Raw genomic sequence first — 27,711 nt, 5'->3', positions numbered from 1 at the left:
GGTGCCGCTGCTGGGCAGCACTGGCCTAGGACTTGGGCTGTGTCAGGAAGTGCCAGAAGGGCCTCGTGTGTTTGGATTTAAAATTTTCAGTCAGCCTCAGAGTTGGAGGCCTCAATTCTAAAGAAAGCAAAACCACTTTAGTCACTACGGGTAAATACAAACGCCGAAGCCTCCTCCGCCTCCAAATTTAATGCACCGGCAGGCGGAAGACCTATAGGGTCCGGTTCAGAAAAGGGCCCGTCAGGACCTCGAGCCCAGGAATAAAAGATCCTGGGGATTCTCCTGGCCGCACGGTTGGAAAGGCAACATCGCAGGCCGCCGGCTCTGGACCCTGATGACCCGGGCCCTGCTTCGGCCCGGGCGAAGAGGGAAACTGAAAGGGCTGGTTTTTCTTTGAGGGGGAACGATGACTGCAACGCACCGGAAACGGCGCTCTGAGAGGCCCGCGGGAGCGGCGGAGACGGTCAGTCCGGGAGGCGGTGGGAGGGCTTCCTCAGGATTGTGGGCTAGGAAGGCCGCCGCAAGGTGCCTCCTCACATACCCCTCGCGGGCCCAGCAGGCCAACAGCGTGGGGCGGCGGCGACGTCGACGGCCGGGGCTGGGAGCGCTGGCGGCCGGGGTCCCAGCCATGGCCGAGTCTGTGGAGCGGCTGCAGCAGCGGGTCGAGGAGCTGGAGCGGGAACTGGCCCAGGAGAGAAGTCGCCGGGCCCTGGGGGACGGCGATGGAGGAGGCGGTCGGGCCCGCATTGAAAAGATGAGCCCCGAGGTGGTGGATTCCAACCCCTACAGGTGACCTGCGTGGCGGGTCGGGGCGGGGAGAGGGGCGAGGTCACCGTCCCCAGGTGGTCAGGAGTGAGGCGCTCCCCGCTGCTCTCCAGCTCACACGGCCTCGCACCTCCCTTTTCTTGTTCTGGGGTCCTGTTCCCAAACGGGCAAGACCAAGTCTTAGTACTGGTGAAACGTGTTCTTCCTCTTTTTAAAAAACCCAACCGAATCAGCCATATGGTGCTGCTCCTGTGCTTGCTGAGGACACGTATCCAGTTAACTACCGCCCCTGCCTCTATTAGTCTTTCCTCGCTCTGCGTAAAACTGAGAGTAAAAACTTTCAGAAGACGCCAGATGTAAAACCCGCTAAGCCTAAACTTGGGAGCTTCATAAAGTCTTCTCAGTGTTTCTTAAATTGGGGGCATGGTGGAGAGAGCTGGATTAGCTCTAAAACCATTGGACTTCCCCAGGCCTGTCTGCTCCTCTCCTTTCTTCTTTTCCTAAGATTTGTTAATTCAGCGGGCGTGCACTGTCACTTTTCCTCTTCACCACAACCCCAGGAGATTGCTGCTATTATTTTATCCCCATTTTATAAGTGAGAAAAATGAGGCTTAGAGAGCTGCTGTGACCTGCCACAGGTCATAGAGCTAACAGTAGCTAAAAAGGCCTGGACTGGCATTAGGTTTGTCTTACTCCAAAGTTCACATGGAACTGTCTCCCCAGTAAAAATAAATAAGCCATTAAGTAGTGTGGCTAAAAACTGGATAGTTTTAGAGTAGGTGAAACAGGAAAGATATTATTGTTGCTCTTTCTCTTCAAAGAGCAGGAGAGTTTGGATTTTAAAGAAGGGTTTTATTTATGACATATAAAGCCTCAGTGGAAGTCTTAGGGTGCATTTTCATTTTTTTTTTTTACAACCTAAAATGCAGACCAGTATTTAGGCACAAAGATGTTAATTACTATTTTATTTGTGATAGAAAAACCTGACCAAAATTATAATTGTTCCATAATTACAAAAGAGTTCATTTTAACCCAAATTAAGTGAAATCATGCCAGATTCTTGCTTTTCTCTCATTTATCTTACTACGTTTTAAAAAATTTTTTTTTCTTTCAGTTTTGAGATATAATTGACAGGGTGCATGTATTTTACTTGACACATATGAAGGGTTAACCATCCAAAATTTTTAGAGGTTGAATAAGCATGAATTGACATCTCTAATTAGAATGAGTGGAAACTATTCCATTTGGCATTCTTAAACATTTTTCAATTTTACAAATGAAAATTTTGAAATATTCCCTCCAAGAAAAGCAAAGGAATGTGGATCATATATTTATTTTTTAAAACAAATTTGTTTATTTATTTATGGCTGCGTTGGGTCTTTGTTGCTGCGCGCGGGCTTTCTGGGCTTTCTCTAGTTGAGCGGGGACTACTCTTTGTTGCAGTGCGCGGGCTTCTTATTGCTTTGATGGCTTCTCTTGTGGAGCACAAGCTCTAGGTGTGTGGGCTTCAGTAGTTGTGGCACGTGAGCCTTAGTATTTGTGGCACGTGGGCCTCAGTAGTTGTGGCTCACGGGCTCTAGAGCGCAGGCTCAGTAGTTGTGGTGCACGGGCTTAGTTGCTCTGTGGCATGTGGGATCTTCCCGGACCAGGGCTCGAACCCGTGTCCCCTGCATTGGCAGGTGGATTCTTAACCACTGCGTCACTAGGGAAGTCCGATCATATATTTAGAATCATCTTTCAGACATCATTTTAATGTGAGATGATTCCTTGACATTGTAATGACCACAAACCTAACATTCAGAACTCAAATTTAAACATTTAGTATTTTCTATATTATTTGCACCATTTGTCTTTATTAAAACTGCTACTTAGGAGATGGCAGTTGTCTCCCAAATCTCTGCACTAGTACATGGAAATTTGATAAAGATCAGCCTTAAGTTTTTGAATTGTTGTTCATTCAGCAAATATTTAGTTAGCACCTTTTCATCTCTAGCCATCCTGGATAATGTTATCTACCACTTATTATTATGCATAGACACTGGGAATACAAAGTAGACATGGTCCTTTCTCTCCAGAGGTTACCAGGTGAGTGTGAGATAGATAGAAAAGTAAACATGGGATTACAATATGAGTGGTAAGAAATATGATAAAGTATTGATACATGGTTATCAGAAAAAATATAGGAGAGGGATTTGTAGGTCTCCTACATCATTTTAATTGCATCAAGTGATACAATAGAAATATAATATAAAGCCCCTGACCCTCAAAGACCTTTTGCTTTAGTTTGGGAGATTCAGTGGTTGTAGAATAATGATCAACACAAGTAACTGTAAAATTATGTGGTATGTAATATAATTAGAAGCATGTTGACTAAATGAAGAGGTGAGCAGAGGCTTTGAAATTAGAAAACCTGGTTTTAAATACTGGCTCAAAAACCCAACTCTGAATAATTGTTTGCCATTTAGCTAATCTTGGGCAAGTTAATTAACCTGAATCTTTTTCCCCATTCGTAAAAGGAGGTTGCATTCTTCTCAGCGTTATATATAAAGATTAAAGAGAGCATCAAGGTAAAGATGGCAGATTGATCAAAGGCATATATTATCACTGTCTACCCAATCCCACTAAAATGAAAGTAAAGGAGTTTTTAAAAAGGAATAAACCTCCACTGAAAAAATAGAGGGTTTCTATAAGTAATTGGGGGATGGGTGAGTCCCTGTACTTAAAAGATTATAGTTAGACAGTTTTAGAATCTAGAAAAGGGATGGATGACTGATAACTGATTTAAAGGATCCAAAGAAATTGACTCTAAAGGCTGCAACCCAGTTTATACAACAGAATTCCCCAAAAGCTCAAGAATAGGCATAGTATTTCTAGAAGGGCTTAAGGTAGGGCTAAGAAAGATATGGCTGAAAATCTGTTGAAGAAACAACCCAGGTTCACTACTTCACTTTGGGTAGCTGGGCAAATACTTCTTCTCTATCAGGAGAGAAGACTAGAGATTTACTCATTGGAGAGTAGAATAGATGATTTATATTAATAATTGAAGCAAGTCTTCATACCTGAAGAAAGGGGATTAACTAAATGTTTACATACTGAATGCTAGGACTCCCAACCTTGTTCTTCCATGTAACACCCCCAAACTTATGGGCATAAAGACTTTTCAGGCTGGAAATTGAAAGATTCTTCTCTAGGGAATCTGAGAGCACCAAAAAGAGAGACTGAAAGACACTGACATTGTGGGTTTCTCAACTAAACAACCCAGCCAGATCACCCTACAGTGAAGCCCGAAGTCAAACAAGCAATGCCCACATCCTTGCCTTTATTAGTGTCTGGCTCTTAAATATGAGCAGAATAAAGGATGAGAGAAGCTCCTAATGTGAAAGAAAGAAAATAAAATTAGTTACTTGAATAGACTATGTAAGGGGAACACAACCCAAATATTATTATTAGTATCTTCAGAAAGGAAAGATATTGTAAAAATGAAACAGGACAAGTTACTACAAAAAGAAATCATTCAGATAATTGAAAAGAATTCTTGCAAATGGAGAATGATAACAAAAGTGAACATCTCAATAGAAGATTTGGAAAATAATGTTGAAAGAAATCCAGAGAACAGAGCAGAAAACTAAAATGGTGGACAATAGGAGAAAGAAATTAAGAGTAGAGGACTAGTCCAAGAGGTCCAACTTCCAAATAATAGAAGTTTCAGAAAGTCCAGGAAAAACAAACCAACCAAACAAGGGCATCATCACATTATTCAAGGAAATTTCCCAGAACTGAAAAAACATGTTTCCTATTTGAAAGAGTCCAACCAGTACTCGGCACAATTGATGAGAATAGATTCACTCTAAGGGACATCATGAGATTTCAGAAGCTAGAAGACACCTTAGAAATTTTGAAGGAAAATGTTTCTAACATAGAATTCTATACCAAGTTTAACTATCGACTAAGTGTGCGTGTGTGTGTGTAGGTGTAGCTTTCAACGATTATATACCCTTCAATTTGTCATTTTTATAATACATTTCTAAAAATAGAATTTTGATAAAACATTTTGATAAAACATTTTTAAGAAGTTTGGTAAATAACATTTTCAGACATACACGTTCTCAAAATTTACCTTCCTTGTACCCTTTACAAAGCTATGAGAAGATGTTCTTCCAACCATAGCAAGAGAATAAATTAAGAAATAATCTATAGCAGAGGCTCTCAAACTTTAGTGTGCATCACAATTACTTGGGGAGCTTGTTAAAACACAGATTGTTTAGGCCCCACATTCAAAGTTTGATTCGCTTGGTGATTATAGGGTGGGGACTCAAGAAATGATATTTCTAGCAAATTCCATAGGCCACTGATCCATAGGCCACACTTTAGAACCATTGAGCTCTAAGGTACCAGAAGCAGGAGATTAATACAGGATGAAGAAATGAAGAGAATTTGTAATATGATGAAGGGAGAACGCAGGATGGGAGCTGTATGTGCAGTAAATGTGCACATGGGGACATGTCAGAAGATTCTAGTATATCTTTAAGAAGAAATTGCTAGAACACCTCATGTATATCACTGTATCTAGAGGAATTTTAGACAACTGGGGTTGAATTTGTGAAAATACATAGAAAAGTAAACATAAGAACAAACACAATTATTAACTTCAAGGGTGGGGATCATACAGGAAAGGGTAAATTCTAATATACTACATTGTCCAGTTGTGAACAGTATTAACATCTAACCAAAATGACCATATAACAATATCAAGAGGCTGGTGAGATGGGAAATATTTGTGTTTAATGATAAAGAGTGAAATCTTCAGATAGTACCTAAACCTGAAAGTCAAGAAATAACAATGTTAGCATGTTATTTAGAGATATGTTGGTAACAGAGTTAAAAATGAGTGAGGAGAGGAAAATGGGGGAGCAGGCCAGAACACTGCTGAGTTTCCTAACAAGCCTGATAGAACTATTTGACTCTTACTAAAGTGTAAACTAATGGGGATTATATGTATATGTATATAGCTTTAAAGTATATGTATTTAAAAAAACCTAAAATACTGAAGAAGATAACAGACTAGCAGTGACTAGGTAAATATCTCTTAGAGTCCTTGGTATAAGAGGTGCTTACTGAAAGTAGACATTATCCATTGTGGGCAGAGGCAACAAGTGAATAGAATTCCAGCCATGAGATTATTCTGATGTTACACATTAAACATTAAGTCTGAGTTAAACACTAAATATTTACATATACTAATAAGCATAGGAAAATTTTGAAATTTCACTTTGACCCATTCTCTGGAAACTTAACATTTGAGTCAATAGGTCTCAATCTTGACTGCACATTAGAATGTATGAGGAACTTTTAAAAAATCTTGTTGCACAGGCTACATCTTGGAGGGAGGGTATTCAGGCATCAGTGCTGAAGTGATTTAGTTTCATCTGGTAAAAATTAGCTGAAAGATTTCTCTCTCTCTCACACTCACTGTTTCCTCTCTCACAGTTTATTTTCTGTGATGATGTATGTTTACCTATATCACTATTAATTAAAAGATTGTAAGCCTTAAAATATTTTTTTCCTTTGTTTTAAGCCGCCTGATGGCATTGAAACGAATGGGAATTGTAAGTGACTATGAGGTAAGATAAACCCTTCCAAGTTTTTGAAGACGATTTCAATAAATGAAAATAACTTTCGATGACATTTCCAACAAAGAATTATTATTTTTATTTATTTATTTATTTATTTATTTATTTATTTATTTATTTATTTATGGCTGCATTGGGTCTTTGTTGCTGCACGCAGGCTTTCTCTAGTTGCAGCGAGCAGGGGCTACTCTTCGTTGCGGTGTGCAGTCTTCTCATTGCGGTGGCTTCTCTTGTTGCAGAGCACGGGCTCTAGGTGCGTGGGCTTCAGTAGTTGTGGCTCATGGGCTCTAGAGCGCAGGCTCAGTAGTTGTGGCTCATGGGCTTAGTTGCTCCGCGGCATGTGGGATCTTCCCAGACCAGGGCTCGAACCTGTGTCCCCTGCATTGGCAGGCAGATTCTTAACCACTGTGCCACCAGGGAAGCCCCGATGAAGAATTATTAACCAACACATATATAATTTTGCATTTTACAGAAAATCCGTACCTTTGCTGTAGCAATAGTAGGTGTTGGTGGAGTTGGCAGTGTGACTGCTGAAATGCTGACAAGATGTGGCATTGGTAAGGTAAAAACATCTCTCTTTGTCTATCATTTAGGGAACCCAATCACCTCTGGAGTAAATCAGGTACAAATTAGAATTTTTTTTCTCCTTACTAATGGCTTATTGATTTGTGGTGTATTTATTTATTTATTTTCTATCCCAGGTCTTTTTTTTTTTTTTTTTAAATTGGGGTATAGTTGCTTTACAATGTTGTGTTAGTTTCTGGTGTCAACGAAGTGAATCAGTATATGTATACGTATATCCCCTCCTTCTTGCACCTCCTTCCCACCCCCCTTACCCCCCCGCACCCCCACATCCCACCCATCTAGGTCACCACAGAGCACCGAGCTGAGCTCCCAGTGCTATACAGCAGGTTCCTACTAGCAGTTTTCCACATGGTAGTGTATATAGCTCAATCCCAATCTCCCTATTCATCCCACCTCCCTAACCCCCCACCGCCGCGTCCGCATGTCTGTTCTCTATGTCTGTGTCTCTATTCCTGCCATGCAATTAGGTTCATCTGTACCATTTTTCTAGATGCCACATATATGCGTTAATATACGATATTTGTTTTTCTCTTTCTTACTTCACTCTGTATGACAGACTCTAGGTCCATGATTTGTGGTGTATTTATTCAGTTGTTTTTTCTACCCCAGTGGATGGGGTTAAGACATAAACCCACCCAAAAGGAAGCTAATATTATTACTAATTAAACAAGGACTACCTGATTGTGTTCAGGAACTTTTTTGTTTGGATTTAAGTGTTTTAGACATACAAGTTTAGGAAAGAAGGCTGTTAAATTGATAAAGTGTGTAGTGAAACACTGAAACATCCAAAAAAATTTTTTAAACACAGTTTTTATACAAGACAAACTAGAAAGCATCTACCTTTCTTCCTCTTGAATTTGAACTAGTGAATGCTCCAGATTTTTTTTAACCCATACATTTCTTTTTTTTTTTTTTCTAAATTTTTTTTTTTTTGGCTGTACCGCGTGGCTTGCAGGATCTTAGTTCCCTGACCAGGGATTGAACTGCCGGGGCCGTGGCAGTGAAAGCGCTGAGTCCTAACCACTGGACTCCCAGGGAAGTCCCATACTTTTTTCTAAAATTGATTTGATTGGGTAGGAAGGAGAAGTTAACTTTGTACCAGAAATCAGCCTACCAATCTTAGATTTATAAAGCCAGAGTCCATGATGTTAGATAGATAGTGCTTGAATACATAAGTTTTCCACAGTTGTATATCATTTTGCTAAACTTTGTGGAAAAATGTTTGCTTTATCAGTGCTTTTTAATATGTTGGTCCACTCCATGCCCCAAATTCTTAAAAGAAAGTGGTTTCAAAGTTGGCACTTATTTATCAATATAGAAAAGACAACACCAAAATACTAAAAAATGTTTAACATTTTAAAGCCTTTCAAGAAGTTTATAAAAGCTAGCCAATAATTGCTTATACCTGACATACATGCCTTGGCTGATTGATCAAGGGTGGTAGAGATCATGGAGATTTGCTGGTCGCAGGTTTGAGTGTGCACTAGAATCACTTGGAAGGCTTATTAAAACACAGATTGCCGGACTTTACCCCAGTGGTTTTGATTCTATAGGTTTCAGGTGGACCTAAGAATGTACATTTCTAACAAGTTCCCAGGTGGTTCTGATGATGTTGTTCCGGGGACTATGCTTTAAGAACAGCATCACCTGGGAGCTTGTTATACGTGAAGATTCCCAGGCCCCACCCAAGACATGCTGAATCAGAATCTATATTTTAACAAGAACTCCAGATGATTTGTAGGCATATTAAAGTTGAGGAAGTACTCCAGTATTTCTAACAAGCTTCATGTGATGCTGACGGGGTTATCCCAGGCCACATTTTGAGTAGCAAGGGTCTAGAACAGTTAGCAAATATTGCTGTAATTAGAATCACCTTGGATGTTTAAAAAAATTCTTATGTTCAGACTGCACCACATAATAGGTTAATCAGAACCTCTGGGGATGAGACCTACACATTTGTATTTTTTAAATACAGTGGTTCCAATGTAAACTCAAGTTTGTAAGCTAAGGATCTACTTAGGTAAGTTTCAGAACTCTTTTCTTCAATATGTAAAACAGAGAAACAAGAAGCTGTTTCATGGGGTTAAGTAGGGAAGCGGAGGATTGGAGATCCAGAGCCCACTTCTTATTCCTGAAAGTTCTGGAATTCCTGGGGCACACTGAATCACCAGATCTAGATTAACTGCCTTATTTTACAGATAAGGATACAGTCCTAAACAGTGAAAGTGACTTACCCAGAAGCAGAGCTAATTAGTGACACAGTTACTGCTCACACCTCCTGTCCCCAAATTTAGGATTTCCTACAACTTACTCATAAACCAGCTATGAGGCTGAAACTCAGATTTAAAACTTGGCCTGACCTAATAAATATTGTTGACTGAGCTTAAATAAACCAAATTTTGGAGACTCTAAATAGGGTTAGAAAGTTTCATAGAGAGTATAAGTGATATCTTTTCTAGCAAGATACTGAGAGTTACCTACGTGTTGTTTTTATGGGCTGGGTTAACTTCTTTTAGTTTCTGTATGGAGAAGAGGAAAATCCCATTTTTGTTATTATTGTTAGATTTAGGATGCCGAGAATTACATTACAAAGTCACGGAATTTTAGATAAAGAAGGAGGGACTTTGGGAACTGTATATCATTTTTACACTGCTTTGAATTACTCCATAGGTCTAGAGGCTCAGTTTTTTGTTTTTTGGTTTTTTTTGGTTCTTTTTTCCTTCACTTTGGATAAATTGCATTGCTTTGCTTTCAAGTTCATTGATCCTCTTTTCCCCCTGCAACGTCTAATCTACTCTTAGTCTCATCCAATAAAGATTTAATTTTCGATAATTTAAAAAATAAAAAAGGGACTTCGGATATACTTGGGTTCAACCTGTTCTTACCGATAAGAAATGGACCTTTCGGCCATTTTAAAGTTGTGTGAGTGTGTTTGACAGATGCTGTCATGCCTAAATATATAGCAGGAAACAGCAATTAACTGATTGGTTAATAATTCTGTTTGGAATAATGTTTTAGCCATGGCATGAGTATATATAGTGCCTTATTCATGAAAGGAATTGTGTTATACTATGGTTTTAAGCTACAGCATTTGTTTTTATCTTATTTAAAAATTTCATTTATCTAATGGGTTCTTGGTTTTTAGCCAAACATTGGAACGAAGTAGGATTTTGGCACAGTTTGTAAAAATTGCAATGAAATGGAATGAACATTAATTTTTGAGATAATCATTTAGAGAGGCAGTACAGCGTCGTGTTTAGGGTACAGATGCTGGATTGAGAATGCCTGAATTTGAATCCCATTTTCACTACATACTAGCTGAGTGGCTTTTGGGCAAGTACCCTAGTTGTCTTATTTCTAAAATGAGGATACGAGTACTTATATATTGTATGGTCACTAAATGAGTTAATATATGGCACCTAGTATTTCAGAATTAGTTAATATTATTACTGTCAAACAGTTAAACCCATCAGGTGGAAAGCTGACTAGTTTGTTATTTTTAGTTTGTTTTTTGGTACGTTTTTCATCAGAATACCACTATTTTCATTTTAGTTGCTGCTCTTTGACTATGACAAGGTGGAACTGGCCAATATGAATAGACTTTTCTTCCAACCTCATCAAGCAGGATTAAGTAAAGTTCAAGCAGCAGAACATACTTTGAGGTAAATGGAATAGCAGTTGAAGGCAGTGAAATTGGTGAAATCTTCCTGTGTGTATTTGGTATGAGTTAAACTAACATATAAATGCACCTGAATTTTCCTTTATAAAAATGCAGGTTTCACTTATACAAAAAGAATTTTCTTACCTCTTTGATCTGGGTTGGCAGCCTCTTTTTTGATAGTAAATATTTTATGCTTTGAGGGCCATATGGTTTCTGTCAAAACTGCTCAACTTTGCAGTTGTAGTAGCTGTAGGCAGTATATCAATAAAAGTGAATGAGCACAACTGCTCCAATAAAAACTTTATTTATGGACTCTGAAATTTAAATTTCATATAAAATTTCACGTCATGAAATATTGTTCTTCTTTTGACTTTTTTCTTTTCTTGCAACCATTTAAAAATGTAGAAACTATTCTTAGCTTGCAGAACTTACAAAAAAAAAAGGTGGCAGGGTGGTAGTCAGATTTGGCCCAAGAGCCAGAGTTTGCCAACCCTTACTCTAGGATGTTTCTTTGTGGTCCTAAACATATTTGCACTGAATTGGATAAGTAACAAAGAAGCTCTCTGTCAGGCTGAACTGTAGCTAACAGACGTAATAAAGGCTTAATTCCCAGCACATAGATTGTGGGAATATTTTTGTAATCCTTCTGACAGTCTACATGTTTTGAACCTGGTCCTTGAAGTGGGACAAAAGAGGTAGAAGAGGACTTTGGATTTTCTTTGAATGGCTTGAATTCCATTTCTCTAACGTCTGTTAAATGATTTTTAGCTCTTTTAGTTCTTTATCTTGCTTTCTTTTACTGTTTTACTAGTAGTTTGTATAATCATTCCGTTTTTCCCTCTTAGGAACATTAATCCTGATGTTCTTTTTGAAGTACACAACTACAATATAACCACAGTAGAAAACTTTGAACGTTTCATGAATAGAATAAGGTAAAATTTTATTTATGAATATTTTGCACAATGTCCAGCTCATTTTAAGTATTATTAGAAAATCTGTCAATGATTGATTAATTCATTGAGTTGGTAGGTTGATATATATTTTGTTTTTAAAATAGTTTTAAAATTTTTTGTGTAATTTTTATGTATTGGGAGCTCAGTAAAAAGCATATATTGTCCAAAAAACTATAGTAACAACAAAATAAAAAACAAGTCTAAAAAAGCCTGTTATTATAATGATATAACAAGGGGTCCTCAATTATAAGTTCTGTGTTATAGATTATATTTCTATCTGAAAGTAGTTTTCTGCAGACTAACACCATTGAAATATTCAATTGTATTCAGTTAACTTTATTACATTTACATTTGTAGTGAAACATGAGTAAAAGTCTGTGAAAGCTGATAGGGAAATGGTAACTTTTGTGAACAGATTTTATATTTCTCGCACCCTTGTACATCTTATATAAGAAATACTGTAATATCATTGATATTATGTTTGTAATAGTGAGTACTCAATGTATACTGGGTCTTTAATATTAAATGCTATGTTATAATTATACTCAAACATTTACTGAAAGACTAAATGTATTGACTGAACAGATAAAGTCTAATTAGAGTGTATTTTGTGTCCTGATTTTTTTCAAATAAAATTTATTTTCTTTGCCTAGTAATGGTGGGTTAGAAGAAGGAAAACCTGTTGACCTAGTTCTTAGCTGTGTGGACAATTTTGAAGCTCGAATGACAATAAATACAGTGAGTATTCCTATTGTATAATGTGTTATCATGGATTTATCTATTTTCCTGTATACTCTGTCAGTATATATTCCACATTCTGAAAATAGTTCTGTATTTAAACCCTTTGATAATGTGTTTTATTTGTTTTTAATGTTCTCTCATCCTGTTTTTGAAATTTATTCTAATGGGACCTGTCTAGCCTTGTTGGTGTGGCATATGTTTCAGTATCCTACTCTCTCATGCCAATAGAGCAAACTAAAACAGCAGATAATTTTGATGTACAATTTTTAAAATGAATGAATATCTTATAATACTGTCTTATTCTTGGTCGGCATTGGTTTTTACTTTTGTTGATTTATTTTAAGTAAATGTATAAATGTGTATAAATTGCCTACACACATGATTTCTCAAAAATAAAACTGAATTCTTTTTCTTTTGAATTACTGTGTTTTCAACTTTGCAAATGACATTTTGCATTTTTTTGTTGCTGAAATTATTTTAGAAAAATGAAGTTTTACATTAATCTAATAAGAAATCCAATAAACTATGGTTCAATTTAATTAGATATTTATATTGACTGCTTACCTGAATGCTGTCAGTTTCTTTTTTAAGGAGAGTGGCGATTGCTAAGGAATTCTATTATTTACAACTTTCTTCTATGTTTCTGAAAATTAATTTTTAAAAACCCTTTGTAATTCATTTAAACTCCAGTTTTTCATGAAAAGAACTTATGGTAAATTACTTCTTGCTTTTTTATGTTCTTTCTTGTGTTTTCACCTATTTCTGTTAAGGCTTGTAATGAGCTTGGACAAACATGGATGGAGTCTGGGGTCAGTGAAAATGCAGTTTCAGGGCATATACAGCTCATAATTCCTGGAGAATCTGCTTGTTTTGCGGTATGCATGATTCATTTTGGGTTATTATTTTTCACTGTTAAGTAGTGGAGTTCCTAGGGGCATTGAAGATGTTTACAATTCGAAGAAAAACCAAACTTTGAATGAATGTGATGGAATACTATTTGGAATATCTTATACTTTTTTCCCTTTCTTTTGAAATATATTTTCTTTTATTCTTTTTCATGTAGTGTGCTCCACCACTTGTAGTTGCTGCAAATATTGATGAGAAGACTCTGAAACGAGAAGGTGTTTGTGCAGCCAGTCTTCCTACCACTATGGGAGTGGTTGCTGGGATCTTGGTACAAAATGTGTTAAAGTGAGTGAAGGATAATTTTTCTGAATAGTCTTGTTTGCTTTTGACAAACATTTCAAATATTGGAATGACTAGCTAAGTATTTAATTTGTTTTTTTAATTTAGTTTTAAATACACATATTTTAAAATTTTATATATGTATAATATGTGTATACTTTTATATATAAATATATTTAATTTAAATATATATTAATTAATATTACATATATCAACACACACATATTTGTGTTACTCTCCATTTGGCATAGTTCTTGTTAAATGGTACAGTGGTACTGGTATATTTATTTATGAAGCATTAACCAAATGATTTAAATTTCTGCACATCTGGCCAAAGGGTGAAGACTTAGGCATATACACACTCGCTTCCACTATCTTGGTTTAACATTTCTAAAAATAATATGAATGTGATTAAACATTAACTAGGGTAATATCTCTGCTATCCATAAACAGATACCCAGCAACCACACCGTCTAAACTATAACTAATAAAGACAAACATTTCTTTGAAGCTAAAATTAATGTCATAGAGTTTTTGAACCAACTCATACTTTATGAAAAGCAGAACTGCTTTAGTTGTGCCTTGATCAGGCCATTTTTTTCCCTCACTTTACAGTGTTAATAAGCTTAGTTATGTTTCTTAAGCATCCAATATAATAAGAACAAATTGCAACATGATACAGGGAGGCACTCTAATATCATTTATCAGCCATCAGCAAAGAAATACCGGCATACATAAGAACTCTCAAGGCAACTGTGTAGGGCTGTTTCAGATGAGACAAATAGCCTGTCAAATTTCAGTAGGTCTTAATCTAAACACAACATTTTACAGTATGTTATGAAGAAGGGAAAAAAAAATCATGGCTACAAAGTATTCTCTTACCGATGTGTCATATCTAGCCAGCCCTCTATTGATGGACATTTAAGCTACTTACAGATTTTTTTGCTATTATTAACAGTGCTGCAAAAAGCATCTTGCATTTATCTTTGTAGAGTAGATTTTTGTACAGTGTGAATTTTTAGAAGTGGAATTTCTAAGTTTATGCAATACTTATTTTGACAGATTTACTAAATTTCTCCTTCAAAAGGATGGTACATTTCCATGACAGTGTGGGAGTACCTGGTTTGTCCACACCTTTGGTAACACTGGGTATCATCAAACTGTTTTTTTTTTTTAAGTATAGTTAATTTACAATGTTGTGTTAGTTTCAAGTGTACAGCAAAGTGATATATATTCTTTTTCAGATTCTTTTCCATTATAGGTTATTACAAGATACTGAGTATAGTTCCCTGTGCTATACATTAGGTCCTTGTTGTTAACCTATTTTATATACAGTAGTGTGTATATCCCAAACTCCTAACTTATCCTCCTCCCTCCTCACCCCCCCCCCCACTATCCCCTTTGTTTTCTATGTCTGAGTCTGTTTATGTTTTGTAAATAAGTTCATTTGTATCAATTTTTTAGATTCCACATATAAGTGATATCATATGATATTTGTCTTTCTCTGTCTGACTTACTTCACTTAGTCCGATAATCTCTAGGTCCATCCATGTTGCTGCAAATGGCATTATTTCATTCTTTTTTATGGCTGAGTAATAGTCCATTGTATATATATACCACATTTTTATCCATTCATCTGTTGATGGACAAGGTTGCTTCCATGTCTTGGCTATTGTAAATAGTGCTGCTGTGAACATTGGGGTGCATGTAACTTTTTAAATTAGAGTTTTCTCTGGATAGATGCCCAGGAGTGGGATTGCTGCATCATATGATAACTCTATTTTTAGTTTTTTAAAGAACTTCCATACTGTTCTGCATAGTGGCTGCACTGTTCTCCCCAACAGTGTAGGAGGGGTCCTTTTTCTCCACACCCTCTCCAGCATTTATTATTTGTAGACTTTTTGATGAAGGCCATTCTGACCAGTGTGAGGTGATGCCTCATTGTAGTTTTGATTTGCATTTCTCTAATGATTAATGATATTGAGCATTTTTTCATGTGCCTGTTGGCCATCTGCATGTCTTCTTTGGAGAAATGTCTGTTTAGGTCTTCTGCCCATTTTTTTTTTTTAATTAATTTATTTATTATTTATTTATTTATTTTTGGCTGTGTTGGGTCTTTGTTTCTGTGCGAGAGCTTTCTCTAGTTGCGGCGAGCGGGGGCCACTCTTCATCGCGGTGCGCGGGCCTCTATTGCGGCCTCTCTTGTGGAGCGCAGGCTCCAGACGCGCAGGCTCAGTAGTTGTGGCTCACGGGCCCAGTTGCTCCGCGGCATGTGGGATCTTCCCAGACCAGGGCTCGAACCCGTGTGCCCTGCATTGGCAGGCAGATTCTCAACCATTGCACCACCAGGGAAGCCCTCTGCCCATTTTTTGATTGGGTTGTTTGTCTTTTTGATATTGAGCTATATGAGCTGTTTGTATATTTGGAAATTAATCCCTTGTTGGTAGCATTGTTTGCAAATATTTTCTCCCAGTCTGTAGGTTGTTTTTTAATTTTTTTTATGGTTTCCTTCACTGTGCAAAAGCTTTTAAGTTTAATTAGGTCCCATTTGTTTATTTTTGTTTTTATTTCCATCACTCTAGGAGATAGATCCAAAAAAATATTTCTGTGATTTATGTCAAAGAGTATTCTGCTTATGTTTTCCTCTAGGAGTTTTATAGTACCCAGTTTTACATTTAGGTCTTTAATCCATTTTGAGTTTATTTTTGTATATGGTGTTAGAGTCATCAAACTCTTTTATCTTTGTCAATTTGATAGGTGAAAAATGGGTATCTCATTTTAATTTCCAGTTGTGAAAAGGGTTGAGCACTTATATTTTTCTGTGAATTGTCTTCTCACATCCTTTGCTCAGTTTTTTTGTCTTTCCTTGTTGTATATTAAGAACATGCATTTGCAGATTTTTTCCTTTTGTTGTTTATCTTTTGTACATGATTTTTCAGCTTTTCTATAAGCTTCTAAAAGGAATCAGATTTGACTGGAAGGGAGCACAGGGAGCTTTATGGCCTACTGGAAATGCACTATACAGTCTGCCCACCATTTCCTTGGGTTCTGCATTTGTGGATTCAACCAACTGTGGATCAAAAATATTAAAAAAAAAAAAAAATTCCAGAAAGTTCCAAAAGCAAAACTTGAATTTGCCACAATCTTGCAACTGTTTATATAGCATCTGTATTGTATTTACAACTATTTACATAGCACTTACATTGTATTAGGTATTATAAGTAATCTAGAGACGATTTAAAGTACATGGGAGGATGTGCACAGCTTATATGCAAATACTATACCACTTTATATAAGGGGCTTAATTTTGGTATCCTGTGGGTGGGGGGTGTTCTGGAACCAATCCCCCACAGATACTGAGTGCCGACTATATTTTGATCTGGTAGTGAATATTACATGGGTGAATACTTCTGTAAAATTTTATTGAGATTTAATACAAATTTAAGATTGTAAACTTTGCAGCAAGTTATATATAAAAAACTTAAAAAAATTAGATTTAGTACCATATCTCAGAGATTTTTAAGATACACTTCTGCCACATTTTAACTTCTGTGAAATTAATATGCTTCTTAAAGTTGTTGACATGTCATAGTTTAATTGGCAGCATTTTATCTTTATTACATGTTCAAAAAATAATAGTGCATTCTATGGTTGATGAAATGGAGTAGCCTTTCTTGACTTCATTCATTCAACAAAATCTACTATAAGCCAGGCCCTGTAAACAAGATAAGAAATTTGTTTTCTGGGTTGCTTGTTACAAAAATCATTACCTTCTTCAAAGTCATTTTTTAAAAAGTCAGTTACTTTTTTCTAATACTTTTATGGTTTTATTTCTTTATTTAAGTCTACTTTGATTTGTTTTTCTAGGTTTCTGTTAAATTTTGGTACTGTTAGTTTTTACCTTGGATACAATGCAATGCAGGATTTTTTCCCTACTATGTCCATGAAGCCAAATCCTCAGTGTGATGACAGAAATTGTAGGAAGCAACAGGAAGAATATAAGGTATATGTCAATGTGTCACAATGCATGAGAGATCATATTGCATAGGACAATAACTTAAAAAAGAAGAAAAAATTATTTAGATTTGGAATACAAGGTAAATGGATTCTGGATTTTTAAAGGTTTAATTTATTCACCATGCTTTAACATGAAAATTCTGTTCAAAGTCCTTTCTTGCTTTTGGTAAGATAAAAAACCTGTCTGAATTCATTTAAAAAAATTTTTTTTAATTTTAATTTTTTTAAACTAAAATATACTTGATGGATTGATACAATATTATGTTAGTTTCAGGTGTACCACATAGTGATTTGACATTTGCATACATTATGAAATAAGCACCATGATAAGTCCAGTTATCATCAGTCCCCAAAGTTATTACAATATTATTGACCATATTCATTATGCTGTAAATTATATCTCTATGACTTATTTATTATATAATTATAGGTTTATACCTCTTTATTCCCTTCACCTATTTCACCCCCCACCTCCCCTATGGCAACATCATTTGTTTTCTGTATCTGTGAGTCTCTTTTCATTTTGTTTTGTTTTTAGATCCCACATTTAAGTGAGATTATATGGTATTTGTCTTTGTCTGACTTATTTCATTTAGCATAATACCTTCTAGTTCCATCCATGTTGTCACAAATAGTAAAGATTCTTTTTTATGGCTGAATAATATTCCATTGTATATATGTACCACATTTTCTTTATCCATTTATCTGTTGATGGACATTTAGGTTGCTTCCATGTCTTGGCTGTTGTAAATAGTGCTGCAGTGAACATTGGAGTGCATATATCTTTTGAGTTAGTGTTTTTGTTTTCTTAAAAAAAAATACCCGGAAGTGAAATTGCTGGATCATATGGTAGTTGTATTTTTAATTTTCTGAGGCACCTCCATACTGTTTTCTTTAGTGGCTGCAACAATTTACAATCCCAACAACAGTGCACAAGGTTTCCCTTTTCTCCATATCCTCGCCAACACTTGTTATTTGTTGTCTTTTTGATAATAGTCATTCTGACAGGTGTTATCTCATTTTGGTTTTGATTTGCATTTCCCTGATGATTAGTGATATGTGTCTGTTGACTATCTGTATGTCTTCCTTAGAAAAAAGCCTATCTGAATTCTTGGTTCTGATCAATTCTGACTGATGCTTCAGAAAACTGAAAATGAGTAAAAACACTGATACTGTTTGATTTCTACAGAAAAAGGTAGCAGCACTGCCCACACAGGAGGTTGTTCAAGAAGAGGAAGAGATAATACATGACGACAATGAGTGGGGTAAGAATTGTTTCATAAATTGAAATGGCAGCATAAAACAATCTTTTATGGGAGGGAAACTGATTATAATTAAGATATACGAGTTTTGAATGATTATTGCTCATTAAGTTCCTAACAACTGTTTTAAGATCAAGTTTAACCTTACAGGTATTGAGTTGGTATCTGAGGTTTCAGAAGAGGAACTGAAAAATTCTTCAGGTCCAATTCCTGACTTACCTGAAGGAATTACAGTGGCATATACAGTTCCCCAAAAGGTACATCTAAAATCTGTTTACCATAAGTAAATATAAGAGAAAATGTCTATTTATCTTCTTTCATCTTCAACCTATTTTATAATGCCAATGCAGTATTTCCTATTTTAGGTGTTTTACATTATAGGCATTAAGATTTGTGAAAGAGAGAGGTATTCAGTGTTAATATGGAAATACAGGCACAGCACAGTTTATACTGTTTGTAAACATAGATGTAAAATAGTTTTGTTCACTCATTGGTGGATCAATTGAAATAGATTTTGATTAAATGACAATACCATTTTTTTTTTGTATATTGATAAGTTTTAGCCACAATATCATTTAAAAATACCACTTCAGTAGAGATCTCAAGAACATTGAGATTACTGCCTTGCAAATCAAAAGACTGGTGGGGAAAATAAAGGATTTTGTCTCTCCTAAAAATTAGAAGGCATATTTATTAAAGAAAGTTTACTTTGTAAACTTGTTGAACATGGTTAAGGCTCACTGATTATATGTTCCTAAGCATTAAGAACTTTAATTGGTTATTTTTTCACCATGTTTCCCTCATTTATGGATAGCAAGAAGATTCTGGACCTGAAATAACAGTGGAAGATTCTGGTGAAAGCTTGGAAGACCTCATGGCCAAGATGAAGAACATGTAAATAATGGACTGGCCTGTATTTTATTTCCTGTGTCTAAACCTGTTCCCTAGCAATTAAAAAGAAAATCATTTAAAACTGAGAAAACTTAGGGCAACATCAGTTGATGTATAATCTTCACTGAATTGTTATACTGTTTAAAAATACTGTGACTATTGCTTGTTACTCTCCCCCCCACAACTAAATCAGAAACTCTCCTAAAACTTATGTTTCATTCTAGTAAGAAAACTTCAAAGGATTATTGCAGGCAGTTATAAATCTTATTTAAAACTTAGCCATTGAACTGTTTTGGCCTTTTGGGAGGGGTGGGAAGAAAGGACCAATTTGATTTGCCTGAGGCCATGGACAACAGAATAGTGTGTGGTCAAGTATAGGGAAAGGACAAGAGGTACAACCTATTGATTAGAGCCAGCAGGCATCTACTCATTGTGTTTGGAATTGCTCTCTACAGGAAAACTGCCCACTACTACTAACTTGAGCAACAATGAATTTCAAATAGTAAACCTATAAAATAAAAACATCCTTTCAAATGTTTCCTGATGAAACACAAGCTGAAATACAGTCATTGGAAAAGTTTGTAAACCTCTGAATTATATATTCAAAACAAGACAGAGTCAAATAAGAGGAAGCTTTCTTCATGGATAGACAGATAAAGATATTTTCAGGATGTACAAATTATATTTCTGCACTGATTAAGAAAAAGCATATCATCTGTGGAACATATATCTGAGTCAGTGTGCTTTATTGAGGAGCAAAAGATAAATTTAGGCTAAGATCATCTAAATTATACCCATCATATGGGCTACCTTCTAATACTTTATTTTATTTAAATTTGATTCCGTGGGTAATTAGATATTGGCAAAGGTTTGTCCTGGATAACAGACAATAAAAGAGGTCAAAATTGCCTCTGCAACGATTGACATGTATTTCTTCACAGGGAAGAGTATCATTCTCCCTGATCGTGACCACTAAATCGTAATTTGATAAGCTGGTTTTCTCTGGATTTTGCATACAAATAATGAAGGCTTAGAGAACCTTGTTTGAAATAAATTCCTAATGGTTTGGAGAGTAATAAAGACACATGCATGTGTAACCATTATCTGTAGGCTGGTACTATGCTAGTCTCCTATTCTGATGACTTTTTTTGCTCTGAAAAGATATAAATGTCTAAATTCTATCTCTAGGAGGAAAATGTCATTAAAAAATTAAAAGTGCATTTCCCACTTGTAAAGTAAAATTCTAAAAATAATTTCAGAAAGCCCCAAATATCGAATATGTTTAATATATTAGCTTTGAGATTTTAGCATACTGCAATTCTTATGTTTAGAGTGATGCCAGGAAAGTATGGGGATAGTTTCTCTAGCCTTGAAACATATTTACGTTGCCTTGGTAGGTCATTTGTTGTTGTTTAAAATTTTAGTGTAGTCATCTGTAAAATAACTTTTCTAGTTCCTAGAGATGCTTTGAATTTCAAAAAAGAAATGCAGTCTTTCTAAGTCCCATTCCTTTGGTATACTAATTTGGTACCTCTGGTACACTAATTTGGTACCTCTGGTACACTAATTTGGTAATGCTTTACTTATAAGTTTATATAGTTTGATAAATAGCTAGAACCTACTATCCTTTTTTTTAAAAATTTTTATTGGAGTATAGTTGATTTACAATATGTGTTAGTTTCAGGTGTACACAAATTGAAACAGTTATACATATATATATATATTAGAACCTGCTATCTTCTAAAGACCTTTTTTCTGTTCTTAATTTGGCACTGTACCCTGCTGGTGTCTTATACTGTACCAAATCTTATCTAATTTTTTTGTCTTATATCTTCCATTAAAGTTATTATTTTAGCAGAAAAAATCTGATAACAAATATCTTTTGTAACCTAGAGAGCTGTCTTGACAATCTGTATGCCATGAAAACTTGTATATGTAGGCAGCTATGAAAAATTAATCATCACTGGATTTTACATTACTAAATAAACCCATAGTGCTTGACCAGATTTATAACACTATTGTTTCTAGTGTGAAAGATGGAAACACTCCCAAAATTGCCTTAGCACAAAGGCTCTAAATTACAGTAAAACAAACAATATGTTCAACTTTAATCCCTTTTTAATTGTTAGTGGGAAGTTAATTTGTGGTACTACTCAAATGTTTTATGTAAATAGTAAAAAAAAAAAATAATGTAGTATGGGTTTCTTTATGTAAAATTACTCCCTGAATACCTATAAAAAGGTAATACACATTTAACAATATTAATGAAGCTTTGACCACCCCCATCACATGTTTTTTTAATATTTTTCTTTCTGTAAAGTATTAATGAATGAAAATTAATTATAACTACCATAGTTTGGAGCCTACCAATTCCGATTTATAATTGTCTGAAAGCTACATTTTTCACTGTGAAAGGTGTATATTAATGCGCACATAATTATCCTATTTGAGTACCTCAAATACAAAGAAATGACTGTCTCAGCTATTTTTATCTTTTTAACTAGGCATTCTACATGAAAACATTTGAGTTGATAGTATAATTAGTAAGATCAAAATATAGTCCTTTTTTAAAAATATAGTCTTAAAAATTATATTTAAACTTAAACCTTTTGAAGTAGTCATCATCCCCCAACAAACTTACCATAAAGTCACTTAGAATAATATAAGTTTTCACTTTTTGTATATTTTTCAAGTCCAGATTTTATAGGAACAAAGAAAAAAATGCATATTATTCTTTTGCTAGTTTTTCCTTTTTCAGGGTTTTTCTAAAATATTAATCTCAGATTATTTCCTAAAGTTTAAGGCATTTAAATTTAATATATTACTTATAGTGTGTTAAATTTCTTATACCACTAAATAACCAAATTTTAAACTCTAAAAGATTAATTCTAAAATCAATGTCTGGTATATTTGAATTCAGTTACTTTGTTCTTTTCACAGCTGGTATATTTGTAAATTCAATTACTTTGTGCCTTTCACAGCTGGCCATAACCAGAAAGATGTGTTATGGTTATATTTATCTTCTTTTTTCCCTCTTGAATTTCTCCCAGAAGGGGGAAGAATGATGCTCATTTTGTAAGATCCTACCTCATTTTTTTTAAGTCACCACTCTAGTGCCTTAGAATTAGACCACTGTTTCTCAAACATATGTGCATATGAATCTGGGGAGAGGCTGTCTGAATTAATAAGCTCCCAGGTGGCACTGATGATCCTGGTTCACAGACCACCTTGAGTAGCCAAGCCTTAGAGAACATTAACCAAAATCCTACGGAGTCACTGAAGCTCAAGTTGAGCAAACTACTCAGTGAATATTGACAACATTCTAGTATTTTTTGTAATGTTCAACATTTTTCTTAATTATATAAATATAATCCTCTTGTATTATTATATTATAAAAAAAGACACATTATTCATTTTCACCAAGAACTTTATTGAACAACATATTCACCCTTTTGTTTCACTACCTTCTGCCATTTTTCAGGCAACTTCATAATTCCATCTTCCCAAAACTTTTTATCTTTTTGAGGAAAGAACTGTTCCAGGTGCCTTCTACAGTCTTCCAGGGAATTGAAATTTTTTCCATTACGAGAATTTTGTAAAGACTGAAATAAATGGAAATCCGAAGGTGCAATGTCTGGCGAATACGGTGGATGAATCAGAACTTCCCAGCCAAGCTATAACAGTTTTTGCCTGGTCATCAAAGAAACATGCAGTCTTGTGTTATTCTGATGGAAGATAATGTGTTTTCTGTTGACTAATTCTGGACACTTTTGATGAAGTGCTGCTTTCAGTTGGTCTAATTGGGAGCAGTACTTGTTGGAATTAATTGTTTGGTTTTCTGGAAGGAGCTCATAATAGAGAACTCCCTTCCAATCTCACCATGTACACAACATCACCTTCTTTGGATGAAGGTTGGCCTTTGGTGTGGTTGGTGGTGGTTCATTTCACTTGCCCCACAATCTCTTCCATTCCACATTATTGTACAGTATCCACTTTTCATCGCCTGTCACAATTTGTTTTAAAAATGGAACGTTTTCATTCCGTTTAAGTAGAGAATCACATGCGAAAATATGGTCAAGAAGGTTTTTTTCACTTAACTTATGTGGAACCTAAACAGCAAAGCAATTAACATAACCAAGCTGGTGCAAATGATTTTCAGTGATTTGGATATTTTGAGTATGTCAGCTATCTCCCGCGTGGTATAATGTGATTGATTGTTCTCAGTTAATGTCTCGATTTGATCCTTATCAACTTCAACTGGTCTACCCGACCGTGGAGCATAGTCCACCCAACCATGGAGCATAGTCCACCGAGAAATCTCCAGCATGAAACTTCGCAAATCACTTTGACACATTCAAACAGTCACAGCACCTTCTCCATACACTGCACAAATCCTTTTTTGCGTTTTGGTTGCGTTTTTACCTTTCTTGAAATAATAAAGCATAATATGCTGAAAATGTTGCTTTTTTTCTTCCATCATCTTCAATATTAAAATGGCTACACAAAAATTCACCAATTTTGATAAATCTTTTTTAAAATGCACACTGATGATATGATAGCTGTCACATACAATCTAACAACATTGTTTCGAATGAAGTTAAAGACAACTAAGTGTTATTAGATCCATCTTACGGAAAAAAACAAACGAAACTTTTGGCCACCCCAATATAAACTGGAGTGGGAAAAAGAGAACTTGAAATTCCACTTTTATTCTAAAACAGTAAAATATGGTTATTACATCTTTCACCTTTACAATTAATACATGTTGGAATCTTACAAGTATTAATATTGAAGATTTTATTTATAAATACATAAATGGTATAAAACATTACCCCAAATTGGCAATATTTATAAAATCTATAAAAATATTTAATTTTCAGTATAAAATGGCCAACTAAGTTGAGTCCAAGATAAATGAAGAGATGATAGATTTAGGCCATTTAAGAAAGAAGGTCATGTCCATATTTTGGGAAAGGTCAAAGAATGCCAAAGAGCTTGACCTGTTACTGCATTAATGACTTCAGATTGTGCAGGTACATTCTACACAGTAAAAGCAATATACAGTGTAGAGAGCACGGAAAGCAGAGGGCTTGGCCCAATCTGCTGAATGAAAAGGTAGAATAAACAAAATGTAGCAGTCAGAGATTCCTATTACTAGTTCGTTTTACAGAAGACAATTCATACTTTCCGCCAACATTATCCCTTTACTCCTTGAAACTTTTCTTTGAGGTAGAGAACTGGGCCAGACTGCTGCTGAAAAGCAAGATGAGGAACGATGAGGCTAAAGTAACTTGAGAGAGGAGAAGAATCACGGAATTCTTGAACCCCTTGTCTTAGCTGCTTTGCCAGCTCTTGTAGAACAGAGACCAGTCTACTCTCCATGATCAACTCTTCACGTCATCTTAGGATTCTAATGTGTCTACATCCTTGGTTCCCACACAATAGGAAAATTCATTCTTTTAAACAACTAAAAACAATCATGACTCAAACTTCAATATAGTCCAATACAATTTCATACAAATATCAGTTAAATCACACAAAAATAAGTTTTCTTAAAAACTATTTTTATAAGTTTTAAATTCTAATGTTCCAAATGTTTCTTAATTATTTTATCCTAAGTTGCATTTGCAATGAATTGCAGTTGCTGCTATTACCTTTGTCCTTGATGAAGGAAAACATTAGGAGAATGGGTTGTTTTTAAGCTAACCGTATCTCCACTTGATGAATGTCGGGAGGGAGCTTTTCCACCCAAAAGAGACGTTTCTGCTTCTTTTATTTCCATTGCCCTTCTGTATAGTTCAGCAGCTTTTTCGAAATCCCCTTCTTCATAGCTTTGAGACAAAAAAAATTCTCAAAATGAGAATATAACATTTTAACAATTCTAGATGACCTTATAGGATACAGAAAAACAAGTTGTGAATAATTGCTCATTTTTTCCAGTGCATTCATTCAGGCAGGCCAATAAAACAGAATACCCAAACTCTTCTCCTTTCTGTCTTGTGCTGTTAAGTGTCTCATAGGGGCACCATTAAGACTATGTTGTAATGGATGCAGTGAAACTGCTAAGGAAAGTTAGCATCCTGAGATAAACACAATGCAAAAATCAACATGTACTTAATGGTAAATCAGCTTTGAGGACAGCAAATTGCCCAGATTACCCTAGAACCAGTTAGATGCAAATGTAAACCGTCCTTCACTATTTGCCATGATACACTCCTCTACAAAATAGATCATGTCACCTTCATTCCACTCTGGATATTACTTCAGTATCTCTTGAAGTATATAGATCAACCCAAAACAACCCCTCCCACTACAAGAAAAAGCATATCAGCAATAAATATTTTGTGCTCTATGATGAGTCAAAGATGTTTTAAAAGGGATTTTGGCTGCATGAGGAAAGTGAAAAATTCTTACCTAAGCACAGCTAAATTTTTTAATGTTTCTCCAACTCGAGGATGCATCCGACCCAGGCTGTCCTCATAAATCTTTAATGCTCTTTCATATAACGGCAAGGCCTCAATGTGTTTTTTCTTATTAAAAAAGAAACAATGCTCACTTGAACACACTGCGTTTCTGAAATTACTATTAAGGTATTCTAGACTAAGCTGACCTACTTGGGTAAGCACTTTTAAAAAGTTAATATCCTCCTACAAGATGTGGATAAACAGATTAATTTAGGAATAATAATGGGAGAAGCAGTATAATAAAAAGTCAGAAACTTCAGTTTTAGACTCGGCTTGGTAACCAATGACATTAATCCAATTATATAAGCACAAACCTGTTTTTGCCCACAGGGTACCATACCTGTTTTTCACTCATCACAGGCAAATGATAGAGCTTAAGAACAATATTAGATATAGAGATGTAGGGAGTCTCCAGAATTTAAAAAAACTAAGCCTATGCAATGAACTAAACACTCAGTGTTTTACACTAAGAGGAAGGGACTATCTTACAAATGTAACTTCAATAATTTCTCAAGTATTAAAGGGAGCATTAGTAGATAACCTTAAATGTCCTTTAATTATTTTTACTGTGCCATATCTAATACATGTTTACCTATATTTCATACGTTAAAACCATTCACTTATAAAGAATTACAGTGTGGGAACTTACCATTTGGCTATAAAGAACAGCTAAGTTCACCAAGGCAGTAGCTACACTAGGGTGCTTTGGGCCAAAGGATTTCTGCCGGATTTCAACAGCCAGCTCATACAAAGGTACAGCTTTGTCAAGTTTCCCCTAAAAAACAAAAGTGAAATCTAACAAAAATATTAAAGCAATAAATACTTTCTGATCAGAGCTTGTTCCATAAATACAACTTTATATTAAAAAGTAATTTTGAGGAAAAAAGTTCAGAAGCATTTCCTCCCAGTTTAATGGTTAAGTTTATAGATAACTGACATCTAATAGAACATGTAAGTACAGCTACATTGAATATGAAAACATTTTCTTTGATAACTCAGAAAGTCCTTTAGTATCATCCATTATTACTATTTCTGATGAAGTAAAAAGTATGTTTGCTACTATACATAATTTAGAGATAGCATCAAAATAAAAACTTGTTTTCCACCAAATCCTTTCCAGATTATTCTAATTATTTCTTTTTTACTTGAAAGTTAGGCAGAAATAGCAAGTATGGATCCTTCATACTAAAACATCAACTTCAGTACCAGGAGGACCAGCAAGGGTCCTATAAACAAAGTCTAAATACAGTCTAACTCTGTAACTGTGCTAAATGAAAGCAGACTTCTCTGCTTCTCTTTCTTCTCCTCTTTTTTTTTTTTTTGAGAGCAGCTATAAACACTCCAAATATCACTCAGGCTAGAACCCTATGGTAAAGAATGGTTACATTTAATTGCAAGCAAAGAAAAGAAAGAATGAAATTAAAATGGTCATTTAACCAGCTATAAGAGACTCCTCCTTCAGTCCTAACAATTGGGTGATTCGTTATGTTTCTGGTAGCTTAACACAGCAAACCTAATCCTGGTTGAATTTTAGAACTTCTGAAATGTAATAGAAGA

At 35.3% G+C, this 27,711-nt stretch overlaps 2 protein-coding genes across 11 annotated transcripts in view; one reads left to right on the top strand and one right to left on the bottom strand.

Moving 5' to 3' along the window:
- The first annotated feature begins 33 nt into the window (after positions 1-33).
- UBA5 (ubiquitin like modifier activating enzyme 5) lies at positions 34-22,051 on the top strand. 5 transcript variants are annotated; one of them, XM_059920316.1, is made up of 13 exons: positions 34-463; positions 560-789; positions 6,341-6,386; positions 6,868-6,957; positions 10,533-10,642; positions 11,487-11,573; positions 12,248-12,332; positions 13,106-13,210; positions 13,399-13,526; positions 17,388-17,523; positions 18,727-18,802; positions 18,950-19,056; positions 19,614-22,051. In XM_059920316.1, exons 1-13 carry the CDS (start codon positions 407-409, stop codon positions 19,695-19,697), a joined length of 1,341 nt encoding a protein of 446 aa, XP_059776299.1. In that variant the 5' UTR covers positions 34-406; the 3' UTR covers positions 19,698-22,051. The 5 variants fall into 5 exon arrangements, with proteins under 5 accessions (XP_059776299.1, XP_059776300.1, XP_059776298.1 ...); XM_059920317.1 differs by lacking the exon at positions 560-789; XM_059920315.1 differs by having other exon boundaries at positions 34-789.
- Positions 22,052-23,113: 1,062 nt separating this feature from the next.
- NPHP3 (nephrocystin 3) overlaps positions 23,114-27,711 on the bottom strand; it is a 43,833-nt gene continuing 39,235 nt past the window's right edge. For 2 of the 6 annotated variants that reach the window (XM_059920320.1, XM_059920324.1), the window contains 4 exons: positions 26,804-26,929; positions 26,105-26,220; positions 25,345-25,521; positions 23,114-24,116 (listed from right to left, as the gene is read on the bottom strand). In XM_059920320.1, coding sequence (XP_059776303.1) covers positions 24,053-24,116; positions 25,345-25,521; positions 26,105-26,220; positions 26,804-26,929 — 483 coding nt within the window. In that variant the 3' untranslated portion in view covers positions 23,114-24,052. Of the gene's footprint in view, positions 24,117-24,528; positions 25,522-26,104; positions 26,221-26,803; positions 26,950-27,711 lie in introns of those variants that run through there. The other 4 variants (XM_059920321.1, XM_059920322.1, XM_059920323.1 and 1 more) reach the window with 4 other exon arrangements.

Source organism: Balaenoptera ricei, chromosome 4 (assembly GCF_028023285.1).
Source record: "Balaenoptera ricei isolate mBalRic1 chromosome 4, mBalRic1.hap2, whole genome shotgun sequence".
NCBI classification, from domain to species: Eukaryota; Metazoa; Chordata; class Mammalia; order Artiodactyla; family Balaenopteridae; genus Balaenoptera; species Balaenoptera ricei.
This window is presented reverse-complemented; position numbering and strand designations above follow the sequence as displayed.

Excerpts from the sequence above, each read along its gene's own strand:
- UBA5 (XM_059920315.1), top strand. The coding sequence starts at position 407 with ATGACTGCAACGCACCGGAAACGGCGCTCTGAGAGGCCCGCGGGAGCG. Across the intron at positions 13,211-13,398 it reads GAGAATCTGCTTGTTTTGCG|TGTGCTCCACCACTTGTAGT; the intron begins GTATGCATGATT and ends TTTTTCATGTAG. Across the intron at positions 19,057-19,613 it reads CATATACAGTTCCCCAAAAG|CAAGAAGATTCTGGACCTGA; the intron begins GTACATCTAAAA and ends ATTTATGGATAG.